This window comes from Bubalus bubalis, chromosome 3 (assembly GCF_019923935.1).
Source record: "Bubalus bubalis isolate 160015118507 breed Murrah chromosome 3, NDDB_SH_1, whole genome shotgun sequence".
Lineage (NCBI taxonomy): Eukaryota > Metazoa > Chordata > Mammalia > Artiodactyla > Bovidae > Bubalus > Bubalus bubalis.
Genome location: NC_059159.1, coordinates 72,498,391 through 72,514,734, shown reverse-complemented (window position 1 = coordinate 72,514,734; position 16,344 = coordinate 72,498,391). Strand labels below are relative to the sequence as shown.

General features: G+C 42.8%; 1 protein-coding gene across 1 annotated transcript in view; it reads right to left on the bottom strand.

Moving 5' to 3' along the window:
• Positions 1-16,344, bottom strand: part of INTS9 (integrator complex subunit 9) — a gene marked incomplete at its 3' end in the record, with an annotated part of 103,893 nt that overhangs the window by 42,843 nt on the left and 44,706 nt on the right. Inside the window, 4 exon segments of the mRNA XM_045165000.1 lie at positions 4,360-4,446; positions 6,542-6,681; positions 11,105-11,167; positions 14,339-14,399. Coding sequence (XP_045020935.1) covers positions 4,360-4,446; positions 6,542-6,681; positions 11,105-11,167; positions 14,339-14,399 — 351 coding nt within the window.

The following is a 16,344-nucleotide window of genomic DNA, read 5'->3' as shown; positions in this document are numbered from 1 at the left end:
GCTGCAATGTCAAAATGAGGAAGAAGGATAGCTAACTTCTAAATAAATCTCAGGGAGCAGTGTCAGCTGAGCTGGGGAGTCTGACAGCTGCCAAAAAGCAAGCGTAATGGTTTTTTTTGGGCGGTGGCAGGTTGGTAAATACACTAATACTAAATCAAATGCTAATTCAAACTAACTTCCTATGATTTAAGGGAATTTGTCAGAAACCAATGAGCCTGCAAGATGTTCATATATTGTTTTTTTGGTTGATGGTCTTATGAGTAACTTAAGCGACTTAGATGCATTTTAATTTTAAACACTTAACCATGAGACAGCTTGTATAAGGTTTAGGTCAAAAATTAGGGGCTTGAATCCAACTCATGGAAGTGTTCTGCTTGAGGTATTCATCGGTAATTTTATTTTAATGTGAGAGCCAACTTTTTAAAAGGTAGGAAAAAAAAATCACATGTGAAACATCCAGATCCTGAGCTTCTCATAAAAAAAAAAAAAAAGAACAGGTTTTGGCAGTGATGGGCTCACTTTCCCATATGCCCTAAACTGTGCTGAAGCTGTGTGTCAGCTGCCCCTTTGGAGAGGTGTGGTCACCGGGCCATGGTTCCCGCCAGCCAACCCCACTCCTGTACTTACCTACCCCTTTCTCATCCCTAGAGGTATCTGAGATTGTGAACCCTATTTTATAGGAATGGAACAAGGGGAATGAAGGAATTAAAAAATAAATTGAGATATAAAGAAAAGATACAGCTGTATCATTTGTTCACTGTACTAAGTGACAGCAAGCAAACAGTGATTCGCGATAGACTCTGTCACAGTGTCTTGGGACATATGATATCATCTGGCTTATGACGGGGAACTTTTCAAGGGGTGTAAATCCTTAAATGTTTACATGAAACGCTTTTAGTATTCTGGCACAAGATGAAGTTCTGGGTGACTATTTTGAGAGAACTCTTTTGTCAGATTTCAATTACAAAATAGCTCCTCACATTTTTCTACCAGTTCTAATATTTATGCTGAATTTCTTCGAGAGAAAAAAAAAGAGGACATGGCTTGCTTGATTGTCCATCACCTTGGTTTAATCTTTCCAATAATCAGACTCTTCTCTTTCACTGTCAGTAACTACAGCTCATCTCACGCTCAGAAACCAAAACAAAATGCTTGATGGGGATCAGAAATATGCTCAGGATACACGAAGTAATGAAATACAGTCTCCGATTGGTCCAAGTTATCCTTTCTTCTCAACAAGCTACCTCTCAAGAGTTTCTGGTTTTTGCCCAGCAGGTGGCGAGATAACAGATTCAAGGTTTTATTTCAACTAGCACCTTTTTCGGAGAAGGCAAAGGCAACCCACTCCAGTGTTCTTGCCTGGAGAATCCCAGGGACGGCGGAGCCTGGTGGGCTGCCGTCTATGGGGTCACACAGAGTCGTACACGACTGACGTGACTTAGCAGCAGCAGCAGCACCTTTTTAAAAAAACAGAGATATCCTAAAGCACCTTAGGAAATTACTTTCAGGCGCCCTCCCTAGCTCTCTGCTCCTTCAAGTTCAATTCACCTTTTCCCCTAAAATACGATGGCATTTTTATCGGTGAGCCAGTTATCTTGTATTTTACAAAGAATGGGAAGCAAAGACCACTGCCAAGGATTCTGTCCAAGGTCACAAACAAAAAAGGCAAAATAAGGACTTGGACGTCTCAAGGCTTGGTCCAGGGTTTGGGAATCAGGAAACAGTGACCTTTGAACATCATTACTGGTGTGCCAAAATTCTTCATGGCAGAATATTTAAGGGTATAAATTTAAAAGGAGGAAGTGAGGGGAGCCAAGGTGTACGTGTTCCACAGCAAGTGAAAACAAACTCCTCAGGTTTCTAAGGAGGGGGATGAAGTGAGGAACTGGGACAAGTGTGGGCCAGTGGGCAGACAGGAGAGGGGAAAAAAGGAGAGGAGGTATGTGATGGGCAGGAGGAAGGAGGCTGAGAGTAAGAAGGCACTCAGGACGGGAGGGGACCTGTGCTAAGCTGGCAGATCAAGGAAGGCAGCCACGTGCACTGAGAAGACTCAGAAACGCACGCGTCTCCCAAGTGTTTCCTAATGACAAGTCAGACAGATACCATGTCCCCAGTGAAGGAAATAGAGACACAAAGAAGACCCATAAAACACAGAAGATGTGCACTCTTATGCGTTCTTCCATCACATAAGGGCTCACATGCTCTGCAGGAGAGGCCTGTAATGGCTGAGGGGCCACCCAGCACAGTGGTTAGCAGCGCGGTGCTGGGATCCAGACAAGCCCAGCTGCCTGGGTTTGAATCCAAATCCTACCATCCTCTAATTGGTTGAGCTGAACAAGTTACTTAACCTCACTGTGCCTGTTTTCTCTTCTGCAAAACGATCATGTTGAAGAACTAAGTGAATTAAAGAAAACACTGAGAAGAGGGTCAGGCACATAACAAGTGCTACTTAAGTTAAACAAGATAAATAACACATATTATAAAGGAATGCATCGAGGAGATTCATATTCTCATCTCTGAGACAGTCACAGTATAAAAACAAAGCAGGGACTTCCCTGGCGGTCCAGCGGCTAAGACCCCCCTTCCTATGCAGGGGGTGCAAGTTTGATCGCTGGTTGGGAAGCTAAGGTCCCACATACTGCATGGGCCAAAAACCAAAACATAAAACAGAAGCAATATTGTAACAAATTCAATAAAGACTTTAAATATGGTCCACGTTAAAAAAAAAAATATAAGCAAAAACCAAACAAAGCATACTCTCCTAGCTACATGTTCATAGTGTGTATTAGTTGACCAGCTGTGTCTGACTCTGTGCAACCCAATGGACTGTAGCCTGCCAGGTTCCTCTGTCCATGGGATTTCCCAGGCCAAGAATACTAGAGTGGGTTGTCACTTCCTCCTCTAGGGGATATTCCTGACCCAGGGATCGAACCTGGGTCTTATGCATGGCAGGCAGACTCTTTATGGTCTGAGCCACCAGGGAAGCCTATTCATATTCATGTATCCTTGTAGAAAGAATGTCACAAAACCCAAGACATTCTAAAGTTTAGGTAATAGATGGCTCACAAATCATGGACCTAGAGGGAAAGAACTCAGTGACGAGGTAGCTGGAAGAGAGTGGAATGGGTAGGAGTATAAGGAACACACCTAAGAAATTACAGACGAGTTCTGACTCTGGACACCAGGCCTGGAGGTCTGGGGCTGAGGTGCTGGGGGCTAAGGGCAGCAACTGGGAGGGGTGACCAGCTGCAATATGTTAAGACTGACTGGTGTCCACTACTATCCATCAAACATGAGTGCAGGAGAAGAACCAAGCTGCCTCTCTGCCTTCTTGACTGCATTTCCACTCCCTTCACCTCTTCATTCTTCCGCTACAGCCTTCTTAGTTCAGGCTTCTGTTCTCTTGCCTGGGTTTCTGCCACTGGGTTTCCTGCTCCTGTCTCTGTATCCCATCCATCCTCCATGCTGCTTCCAGGGTTGCTTCCTCTCAGTAGATATGCGATCATGTCTCTGCCTCGTCAACCTCCCCCGATGAACTTCCCACACCCGATTACAGAAAAATCAGTCTTCACATGGTAGACTCTTCATTAGCTTGCTCCAGTGTCCCTGTCTAGGGACATTTCACCCTTCCCCCTCTGTACTCAACCAATTCTAATCCACCCTGACTTCTCATTGTTCCCTGAATATACTATATCAAGGGCCCCAACCTCTGGGATCTAATGCCTAATGATCCGAGGTGGAGTTGATGTAATAATAACGGAAATAAAGTGCACAATAAATGTGATGCACTTGGACCATCCCCAAACCATCCCCCGCCCCAGTCCATGGAACACCTGTCTTCGACAAAATGGGTCCCTGGTGCCAAAAAGGCTGGAGACTGCTGTATCCTACGATGCTTTGCCTGGACCCCACTTTATGACCTTATCTATCAGGAGAGGTCCTTTTCTTTCTCTGAGACTAACCTTAATTGTCATCTCCTAAGGAATGCCCCTCCTCAGTTCCCTAAGCAAAGAAACACCTTCATTTTCGGAGTGCCTATAGCCTTGTGACCAAGCATCTGTTACAATCCATGCCACCCAAGACTGTAATGTACGTGTTTCACTGTCTGACTTCCCATTAACCCCTCTGCACCTCAAAGAGACAGCCAACTGTTTACAAAACACCCAAACCTAGCATACTCCCTTGCATATGGCATGGCTGCCTCTCAAAATATGCTGGTTGAGTCAAACACAGGGGAAAGAGAATCTTGGTTCTAATAGTATAAGCTCAGCAGAAAACAAGAAAACACTTGAGACTGCTTTGCTAAGCCCTTCCCCTGCCCCCACAGCTGTCAAGGGGAGCAGACCGCCCACTGCTCACCGCTGAATATCCTTGTTCTTCCACAGGGAGGCAGACTGGGCCTTGGGCACTCGTTCAATGAAGTTCACCAACTCTTCCATGAGAAGCCTGAGCGGAAACAAGGAAATCTATGAACACCCAAAAAGAACGTCAGAAAAACATGGCACTCTAACACAGTCAAGAGAAATGGGCTTGTTTGCCTGCCCCTCCCCAATCATCTTTCTTCCTGTTTCATAGAAATGTGGGCAGCATTTTATATAAAGCTGAACAAAAACTTAGACTCTGTCTTGAATTTCCATGTTAAAAAATCGGAATGTAAATGATTTAATTCACCTTTAAAATAAGCATGGAGTGTCGCTTATCTTGAAAGGCTGAAATATTTAAACCTACAGTTTTACTCTCACTCTTAAGATCTCTGCCTTTATTGAAGTAATTAAAAACACAGCAGGAGAAAAAGCTAAATGAACATGAAGTATCTGATTTTGGTGGTGGCAGAGGTAGGGGCAGGATCATTTCTTAATGACAACATTAAATGGACATTTTTAAACTGGGAAAACAAATTTTCTTCACATATGTTTTAGGAATGAACAAAATTCCACATGCAAGAACACTAATCCTAAAGCTCTAACTCAAGGACCTGCCAAAGGACAGGCTCTGCGACTGCAAGCTGGATTTCCACAGACTCCCACCTGAGGGAACCTGAGAGATGCCTCACTCAGCTGGTCAAAGATCTCATGCTCCGAGGAAGCCACGGAACAGAGCGCTGAGAGGCCCCTGCATAGCTACAGGATGACCAGAAAGCTAGAAACAGCCTTTTACATCTTGACTCCCCTATGTAATGCAGTACAGATGTTCCATATCAACTTAAATCCTCTCCCAATAAACATATAGGCGTGGCAAGCCATAAATGTATTAGCATTTTGAATGCTGGAAAACTTCATTTTGCTTCCATTTATTTACTTATTCCTAATACCATCACTGTCTTTCATCTCAAGGGAGCAGCACCTGTTCTGGCATGCGAAGGTCTGGGATTCAGGCTCATGGCTGTTGTGGCTGTCGCTTTCAGGAGAACATTCTGCGACGTTCATCCTCAGGACTTGGCTTTCTCACACAATCTAATGCTTTCAGTTTCTCCTCTCCCTGAAACTGATCCATCACCTTTACTTTTCTATTATGTCTTTCCCTCAGATCTTTTACAGTTTTTCTGTACACACTGAGGGTAATAAATTGGACACAAAAAACACAGACAGATTTTGCTTCACTCCTGGTAATTCCATCTTGCTGGACTTCAGCCAGACTCTGGAACCTAGAACTAAGAGTCTATATTGCATGTGGATCCTGAAGTTTGTGTCTTGATGGTTTTACCTCATACCATACTGGGCTGTTTGCTTCAACACAATTCTTTCTGTTCTGGGGTAATTTTCTTCACATAATTTTTATTTTCTCACTAAATGATGCTATGGTTACTTGAAACAATCTTCTGTCCCACAGAGACTTGGGAGGGGATGGCATCTGGCTCACAGCATTCTCAGAGTCAAAGAAAGACTGTGAGGTTTTCATTTCATTGGGTCTTGAGTTTCACTCAGTCAACAGTACAGACAACTTCATCTAAATTCTTATCCTGTTTTCTACCAGCCATCTCTCTCTCTTTTTTCCTTTTATTGGCATGTGGGATCTCAGTTACCCAATCAGAGACTGAACCCGCATCTAGAGTATTAAGTGTGGAGTCTTAACCACGGGCCCACCAGGGAAATCCTGCAAGCCATCTCTGTTTATAGTCTGCACTAAAAGGCTGGGTGGGGTGGGGGGGGGGGGGGGGGCGCAGATTTTGAAAGCAAAGTAGTAAATTTTCTTTTTTTCTTAAATGTGCTGTGTTCCTTTCTCTCCCAAAGCCCTCTGCATTGCATCTCGGTGGCACCTACTGAATGATACCTCCCCTAATTAGTGTCGTCTGCATAGAAGAGTTGTCCCTCTCTTTCTGTTTTTCTAAGACTAAACGACCACTATTTGCAGCATCCATCTCTAGGCAACTCCAACGAACATTTGTTTTATCAGCAGAGTTATCTATTCATTCTGTTTCTCTGGGTCAGCTGCTCAGGGGGAAACAACGGTGCCCCTAGGCACAGCACTCTATTAGAGAGTCACTGCGGAAGGGAGGAGCTCTCCAGCCACTCACTCACAGCTCAAGCAGAAATGCCCTCACCTGCCGATCTGAACGGTGGGCTCCGTGGCGTAGACCGTGCCCGTGAACCCTGTGTGCTCGGTGATGTAGGGCAGGGCCATCATGCAGTGATAGTTAGAGATGAGGATCACATCCACTGTAGACAGATCTATTAGCTCGGTCTGGAAAAAAAGGGGAGGGAGTAATACGTATCTGTGCGCGGCACACAGATCAGCATGATGGGGCTGAAAAATGACACTGTCAGAAGGCAGAGGAGCGGCTGTGGTGCTACAGAATAATGATGCAGTCCCTGTAATGTTTCCGGTCTCTCATATGGGGATATTCCCTAGTGCTGACGTGGAGCAGCAGGACAGGACGGCTGCTGATTTTACTAAAACAGAGTTCTGAGAGGCAGACGTATGAGGATAAATGACAACGGGACACTGGCCGCTGCTGCCTGCCAGGTGGAGCCAGGTGACAGGAAGCAGCTGTGAGGGAGTACCACACAGGAAGCAGATCTTCAGAAGTCCACTGCGGCAGACAACTTTATTTTTTTTCGAGGTAACTTTTGACCACTAGTGCTGGATAGAGAACCCCTCCCCCCCGACAAATGTAGTGGCAGAGTCATAAAAGGAGGTTATACTCTTGTATTCTACCCTAATCACAACCCTCAGTCTACCCTTTACTCCACTATTAATGTCATGTGAACAGGGAAAAAGACAGGTTGGCAGGTGAGGAATAATGCTACTCCTGTTGAGTAAATTTTATGAAAACTTTTAGTAGAAGGGAACGATTTTTACATAAATTTAAGCCCTACCTGCCTTTAAAAAAAATTATGAAGTATTTTTTTGGGGGCAATTGCTTCTGTTTTTTTGTTTTTTGTTTTTTTAATGTTTACTTATTCATTTGGTTGTGCTGGGTCTTAGTTGCAGCACACAAGATCTAGTCCCTTCACCAGGGATTGAACCAGGGACCCAGCCATTAGGAATGCAGATTCTCAGCCACTGGACCACCAGGGAAGTTCCCCTACCTGCTTTTTAACGCTCAATTCTCTTCTTCCGCTAAGCCTTCCTGATTTGCCCAGATGAAAGAAAGCACTTCTTCCTAAGAACTGCCAAGGCACTTTGTGAATATCCCTCTTAAAGCAGTTACTATTCTTTACTATGGTGGGCACCTCAAAGTACCCCCTTGTCTCCCCAAACTGGAACATCTGAGATCAAAAATCCCGTGGGACTCATCTCTGTCCCCTTCCAGCTGTGGCAGCCAGGACAGAACAGGCCTTGGTGCGTTGTTGTTGGAGGAATACATCATGAGAAGCAGCGCCCTCTGTGGAGGCGCCATTGTGAGAAGCTAGCAGCTCTGGTTCAGAGACATCTCCTCAGTCTCTGAGCTCTCCCTCATGGAACTTATCCCACAGAAACTGCATGAGGCAGTACAGACAGCATGGGGTAACTCAAGAAAGAGTTTTCGTTAGGAGACTGGGGCACAGAGCCACTGTGTCCCCCACAGAGTAGAAGTAACAAAGATGTCTGCGCCATCTTTGCAAACAACAGAGACAGCGCACCACTTTGGCTGTGGGTATTTTCTGGTTGAATGACTTTATGTGTAAAGTAAATTGATTTAATAAAACCATCAAGGCATAATCAGCTTCAGCTCCTTAGGACAGAAAGGAGATTAGAGTCAAAAGCTACTCACTGCCAAGGCAATGGCAATCTGTGTGAATAAAATGTCTAAGGACCACAACTTAACTCCATGTTGTGTACTGCACTTCCAAGACTATGTCCTCACATTAATGAAGGAAGGTCTACTGGTTCTATTTCTCACCTCCTCTCCAGAACCATTTTTAAACAAATGAGAAGGTTAAGACAGAGTAGCAGAGTGACAGGTACAGAAGAAAACAAGGGAAGGAGAGCTGAAGCAACAGTAAAGGCCAAAAACTCCCCTCCCTTCCTTCTACCTCTATAGAAACTGGGTAGGATATTTTAAATTTCTCTTTAAGGATGTAAGAATCAGTCCACAGAGTCTAGAATGATAAGAAATCTAGTGAAGACAGCTGGGGGACAAATGTGTATACACACACCCACACGTATTGCCTGTATATATATCAAAGACTGCCTACATAAACAATTTTCTGAGAAATAAATTTAACATCCAAACTATGTGTGTGTATTTACTTTCACTCAATGATATCCCATAAAGATTATTTTTAAACTTCTTCTATATAGACACTTTGGTTCTGTGTGTGTGTGTGCACATGTGTGCTCAGATGTGTCTGACTTTTTGCGACCCCATGGACTATTGCCAGCCAGGCTCCTCTGTCCATGCGATTTCCCAGGCAAGAATACTGGAGTGGGTTGCCATTTCCTCCTCCAGGGGATCTTCCTGACCCAGGGATCGAACGCATGTCTCTTGCATCTCTTGCACTGGCAGGCAGATTCTTTACCACTGCGCCACCTGGGAAGCCCAATACAGACACTTGGATTCTACAGACCATGAACTGGATCAAAACAATTATAATTTATTGGCTGCTTACTGTACTATCCTAGACTTTAGGCACAGTCTGTGGTACAGACTTTGGGGGAATAAAAAGATGTTTAAAGTAGCGGCACTAGATTGTAAACTCCATGAAGACTAGAATTTTAGTTCTGTATGGCTCAGCCACAAGTCAGCCAAGGCTGGACTGTGTCTAAGTCCCTCTCTTCTGATTCCAAGACTCTCCTATTTTCTTCTGATCGTACAATGCCCTGGTTTCCCTTAAAACTGTAAGTACTACTAATATGTCATGGGCTACCCTGGTAGCTCAGATGGTAAAGAATCTGCCTGCAATGCAGGAGACCCCAGTTAGATTCCTGGGTTGGGAAGATTCACTAGAGAAGGGATAGGCTACCTACTCTAGTATTCTTGGGCTTCCCTAATGGCTCAGCTGGTAAAGAATCCACCTGCAATGTGGGAGACCTGGGTTCAGTCCCTGGGTTGGGAAGATCTCCTGAGAAGGGAAAGGCTACCCACTCCAGTATTCTGGCCCAGAGAATTCCATGGACTGTACAGTCCATAGGGTCGAAAAGAGTCGGACACGACTAAGCAACTTTCCCTAACATGTCATAAACTACAAATTCTGATGCAAGTTGTTAAAAAAAACCCTATGGCTCTAGAATCCAACATATAATGCTGTTGCTTTTAGCTTGGCAAAAGTGAACTGTGGAATGGTGACTGTCTAAATTCAAAGTTTAGTAGGAGTCTATGAAGCAAGTAAGAAACACCCCAGAACCCCAAGCCAGGGATCCTCTGCTGTTGGTCACAAGCTGAAGGTTGCAGTGGTCAATGCCACAGACAGTAAACTGAAAAATAAAAGCACCTGGAAATAGGAACCTTTGAACAGATGGGGGACTGGCCCACCAGCTCCTAAATGACAAATGAAGACGACAACGTTTTATCAGCAGTTAGGGAGAGCTCAGCATTTTGCTGTCTCCTTCACCCTTGGTCCTATTACTTCACCACAAACTCTCTCCCTTATCTGCCAACTTCAATGACCACGTTCTTCGCTCTCTTTTGCTCTGGTGTCCTAAAAGGTCACCTCACATAGTTCAAAGAGAGAAAGAGAAAGTTTATCTAAAGGGTATCAACAGAAGTTGTAGAAATGGAAAGAGAGATAGGAAGAAAGGACAAAACTAAGAGACACAGCACACCCAATTTCTTTTCTCTCTGGAGCTGAACTGTAAAAGTCTGTTTGACAGACACCGACACCCCCAGGGCACATGGAAAGGGCAGAATGTGGCTTCTCAGTGATTTCCCCAGGAAACTGGACAGGCTACTGGCCTCCCCACAGTTCTCCTTTGTGCTGAGAACTCCACCCAGGCCACTCTGGGGATTAGGCCTGTCAGTTGAGATGTTTCCTTTAAGACTAATGCAAACTGATCTTTGTTTCCTTTAAAACAATGGAACTGGACTCAGACACTTATAACAAGTCTCATTGTGATGATAATATGTAAGCAACAGATATCCGTAACTCAGTTCAGAATCTGAATTTCAAGCAATATTTCATGTGTTATTAAGTCAGCAAGAAGTTTTCCAGTTTACTGTACTAGCGGAATAACAGCAATTCCCAATTACCCAAGACTAGAAAAAGTCTGGCTAACCTAAGACAGAGGCATTATCCAACGGGCCCTCTGCAATCCTGGATGTGAAACCTGTAGATTCGGAGGGCGTACTCTATTCATTGTACTCCATCATATCGCGTGCTTGAGCATCTGTGGATTTTGGTACTCATGGGGGCTCCTAGAACCCATCCCCTCAGATACTACGGGATGACTGTAATTACAAAACTGAAAGACTTAGGTTATTCTTTACCTTGTTCAACACTATGCCCCAGTGTGAATGTCACTGGGTATTATAAAAAGAACTAGGAAGAGAATGACTTCAGTGATTTATGGACAATACAAAAAGCTCCTAAATGATCGAATTTTAGTCGTATAACAAAGTGCCTAGGATAAGATTCATTTTGATTTCAAAATAAGAAGTTCAGCCCCTTAAAATTATTTCTTGTCTTCACTTTGAGACATGATCAGAAATGCTTTGTTCCTACAATAAGATTCACTTCACTCTTACCTCTGGTAGGCAGAATTCGGGTACAGAATCCACAAATACATGACCTGAGCACTCCTTTAGCTCCTAAAAGACATGAAAGAAAAAAAATTCTAGGACGAGATGGTCAATAAACACAGTGCCAAAGAAATTCCATCCCCAAACCAAACTCTCTTTGAAGTGTTGCAGAAGGCTGGAGTTGGAGGAAAGTGGGAAGGTTATTTAGGTCAACTGGTTCTTGTTTAAGCTCAGGGCAGCTGAACATTTTATTCAGTATTAAAAAAATCAGGGCGTGCATGCACATTTCTTGATGCTTCTTCAAGGAAGCCATGTGTGGAGACAGGCTGCTTCCACAACTCCAACCCAGAACTTTCCAAATAATAGTTATATGAACTACACCAGCAATATCAGAATGATCTGGAACAGACAGTGATGGAAGTAGACTCCTGGGTTTTACCTAAGAGCTAAGGGATCAGACATGAAACCTATATCCATGATAAGCATGTCTAGTGATTCTGTTCTGCAATTAGACTGGGAGTCCAGAGTGCAGATAAATGAACTGGAACCCCTTTCCCCTCCTACCAAGGTTTGAGGGGCAAATAAGGAAGGAGATGAAGAATACAGGATAGAGATTAAATCACCCCCCCACCCCCACCACCATTCAAAAGAAAACGCTATATTTATATACTGCAACTCCCCACACTGCCCATGACCTACAGTATTTAATAGGCCTGTCGTCCTTCAAATTCTTTCACAAACAGACCTTGAGAAAAGGGTGTGTGAAAGCTTATAAGAGAGGTGCTAAAAAAAAAAAATATAGCAGGAGGAAGGGCAAGTGATAGAGGGCAAAGAAGCTGGCCGATAATAGATGCATCACACAGCCACATTCCACCGTGAGCAACGGGGAGACTCTGAGAAACGGTATCAAACGTACACCCAGGAGTGATTCTACCCAGAGGCAAGGGACCTGGGATATTTACACAGCAATTGCTGCATCTAGGGGAGCTTCAGGAAAAAACTGTCAGGCAAAGCCATACAAATGCCAGCAGCTGGAATTACGACACAGGACACTGAAGAGACTGGAGTGGCCCCAGAGGCCACCAGAGGCGCTGTTTTCTCGGGATGACACTGTGCTGAGATCTACACAGGAGTTTTTGCTCCAAAGTTAAAGCTATGACTCTATAACGAAACTAGTACAAGATAAAAATCTGGTTGACTGTTTTTCCCAGAAAGGGAAAATTACAGTTGGAATTGTGTTCCACTGTGTTGTCATTAGTCACTGAACATAAATTTCTGTATATTCATATATCTCTCCTTATACATTGGAGTTGGAATGATTTTACTCTCAATCTTTACCTGAAAATATGGCATTAACTGTCTGCTCTCCTCCTTTTGAATTTTACACGTCTCCTATCAGAAGCTTAGAGAACATTTCCTGCTCTTGCCTTCCACTGTAAACTCCGGTTCCTCTCCTTATATGACTACCATTTAACCAGTGAAATGCCGAGCCAGAAAGAGACTGAAACCATTTGTAACTGCAATATACCTGCCAGTGAAAAACAAATGAGCAATTGTGGTTAATGGAGGAAGACCCCCAACTCCCTTGGGATGAGATTAAAAACGATTCAAGACAGATCATGGGAAACTGCAAAGCACTGCCCGGCCTTTCATGGGCTGTGTAATCTTCTTCCCCACACTCCCCATGCCCTGCCATGTACCAGGGTGCGGGGTCTGTCTACCTTGCCTGACAGATCCTCCTCTGAGGTGCTCGTCTTTCCTGGCGTGGAGCAGCGTATTTGCCATTCTGAGCCCTTACAATGTCACTGTATTTTATTCGCCACTCCCTCCTAATGAAATGCTCCCACAGACACATGCGAGTCATCTTGCTCACAATGCATGGGTAATGGGATGCTTCTGAGCCTTTCTCCGGGAACAATGATTTACAGCCAGCAGGAGACACAGGCTGAAATTTCATCAGGTGCACAGGTTCTTGAATGTCACCTAATTTTATAGTTAGGCTATGAGGGAAATCTGATTTCAAGTCATGCATCTGGCTTGCACTTGAAGCTGGGGTGAGGGGGCAGGTACAGGAATTAATTCTGTAAAAAGAGCTCCTCTTTATTTAACAATATCTATTAGGAGAAGGAAATGCCTTATTCAGATGAATCATTTTAGGATCCTCACATTCAGTCTTTTAATTATGAAACCGGGGAGAGAAAAAATGACATGGAGGTCTAAGAATGGCGTGGATAAGCTTTACAGTGTCTAATCTTCCTTTATCTCTCATTTTTTTTCAGAAGAAAATTTGGCTAGATAAATTTTAGCCTTTGTTTTGTATCTCTGGTCTCTCATATGGAACTTAAATGCCTAAAAATTGATCTGAGGAAGGACATACCATGAAGACAATCTAATGGCAAAAATTTAACAGCCTTGAAAAAAAAAAGTAATTTGAGTCATTCAGTTTAGGCCTAGTTAGTTCTTACGGTCATTAAGAGAACTTCAAATTTCTAGACTTCTGTTAAAATAACCATGTTCTTTTTTGACAAATCATAAGAGTGTCCATGCCAGGCTACCACAATCACAGATCATAGTCTGGAAGGCCCTTTGTTCACGTTTACTTGAACACGTGTTTCCCTCTCATGGCCCAGAGCACACGGCCTAGAAGTGAAACACTTGGCTCCTCAGTCTATTCTCCACTCTGCAGTCAAAGTGGTCTGAGCAGAGGATGACCCTGCCTGCAGCAACCCTCTGTGGCCCTTCGTTACCTAAAGAAGAAGATTCAAAGTTTTGACAATGCCTTATGTGACCTGGCCCCTAGAAGAGCCGTTTAAAACTCAACAGTGTTTGGTGGGCTTTAAAGTTATTTTTAAAAAAAAGTTCACTCCTTACAGGAAGAGTCAGTATAGCCTCAAAACGAAATGAGCTGGATGGAATTCTCTAACAAGCAATGCCACTGAAACACTCATCACAATTCTAGAAATAATAGTTTTATTTTTGGGGTGATAAAATGTATTTCCAGCTGAAGTCCCTAGATTTTACACATGTGAAAACTGGATCTGTGTCTGAACACCAAGACTCCTTAAAAAGCTCTTAAAAACAGTAATTACCAAGTACTGAAGACTCTACATGGGTCACAGGAGTTTTTAGGGAGAAGACCAAGGGGAAGAAATGAACCCATTAGTCACATTACTGTCGGGTGACTCCAGAACGATAAGATGGCTTTCCAGTGGGGGTAGATACACTTCAGCTTATCATTACCTTGTCCAAGAAAGCGTTTCCATCCTTTAGGGACCAGCCAGGAAGATTGGACAGTCTGGGACTGCAAAACAAAAGATTAAATTATCCTAAATAGATTATAATCCTCAGTGATTTCATGGTGACTGTACCGGCTCCACAAAATGAAAAACAGTTTAAAAGGAGTGGCAGCAAGGCTCACCCAAAATAACAATCAGAAAGATGAAAAGTAACCAAGTGGTATCAAGCTTAAGAATTACATGGCAATGGAACATTAAAAAGTCAAAGAGTTCTGCCCTCAATTGGGAAAATTAAAAGAATGCTATACAGAATAATAAAGAGAAAAAAGAAAGATGAGGCACGACAGCGTTGTGTAGTTTTGCAGTCACTGGCCCTGACTTCACCTTGCTTGCGTTTGACAACAGGCCTGAGGGAAAGGCCGAATGGGACCCTCATATTGCGGAGGACAAAATAGGCTCAGAGAGGTCAGGTGTCTGTCAAGAACACTTAGCTGCCTACCAACCAGAATCTACCACAAATAAAAATCAGAATTCGGCTCAAAGTCACCTCTGTATTCATTGCTTAAATGAATTAGTCACTTGTTACCTGTACCTTGAGTTTCCAATTCTGGCAAATGAAGCTAGCTTTTCTCAGTGTTATAAAATGACACCGTATCTTAGTGAGTAACTTCTAGAAGGTGAGGTTAATTTCACATATATGTTATATCAAAGAAATCTGAACTAGAAATCATTCACTTTGGCAAGCTCAGAATTTAACTGAGTGCTACGAGCTGACCAGAAGAATTACACTGGAGGTTGAAAATGCAAACACTTTGGGAGAAAAAAAAATGTTGGTAAAAAGAAAAACTTAATGACCAAGGTGATATGTGAAGAAAACGCATCAGAAGCACAAGGTAGATTGCAAAAGGATTTTAGCACTTCAACACAAAATTAAATTAAAAAATAAAGGGCAAAGTATGGGTGTGGGACTAAAAGACCCTATAATCCAAAACCAAATTAATGTATAGTACTTTATCCTCTTGCTAAACTGATTATCATCAAATTCTGACTTTGTAATTAGGTGCTAGGTATGAAAGTCAAATTGAAACAAATAATGTGAAATATTTGTCAATCTTCCAGGAAAGATTAAAAACCTGAATTATATATATATATATATATATATATATATATATATATATGCATCTGATTTTAGCAAAAAAGGTAAGAATTTGACATAATTCCTAGTTCACAGAAAAGCTGTTAAGAATATAAGTACAATGAAGTCCCACATACCCTTTGCCTAGATTCTCTGTTTACATTTTGCCTTTATTAGTCAAAAAGTGAGAATTCTGAATTTCATTCTTGAGAATGAAAATTACTACTAGGAGAATCAAATTTGGCTGGCATAAATTATATCTGAAAAACTTAAAAAAAAATGCTTGGAGTTTTCTCAGAAAAATACTCTATTACCATTAGATGACGAATTTCCATTTCATTTCATAGTCACATGTGTACCTTCACTTAGAGACTTTTTTAAAAAATATTCACTACCAGATCAGATTAAAAAACCAAGCATTCTAATAAAAGTGTAATGATAGGCCAGTCTCAATACTGTTCTCATTTCATGCATGTGGACTCTTTACAGGAAGGTTATAAATGTCCACTTCCCTTTACAAAGAGAACTGGATCAGAGGACTTGTATCCTGTTTGTTCCCTACTGGACACACACAACTCAGCCTTCAAATTACAGATGATTGATTCAATTAGTTTTGTCCTCAACAAGTGATTAGAAATGGTATGCTGCCGTGCTCAGTCGCATCTGACTCTTTGAGATCCCAAGGACCGTAGCCCGTCAGGCTCCTCTGTCCATGGGATTTCCCAGGCAAGAATATTGGAGTGGGTTGCCATTTCCTTCTCCAGGGGACCTTCCTCACCCAAGGATCAAACCTGTGTCTCCTGCACTTCAGGCAGATTTTTTTACCGTGTGAGCCACCAGGAAAACCCATTTGCTGCTTATTAAAAAACAATTTT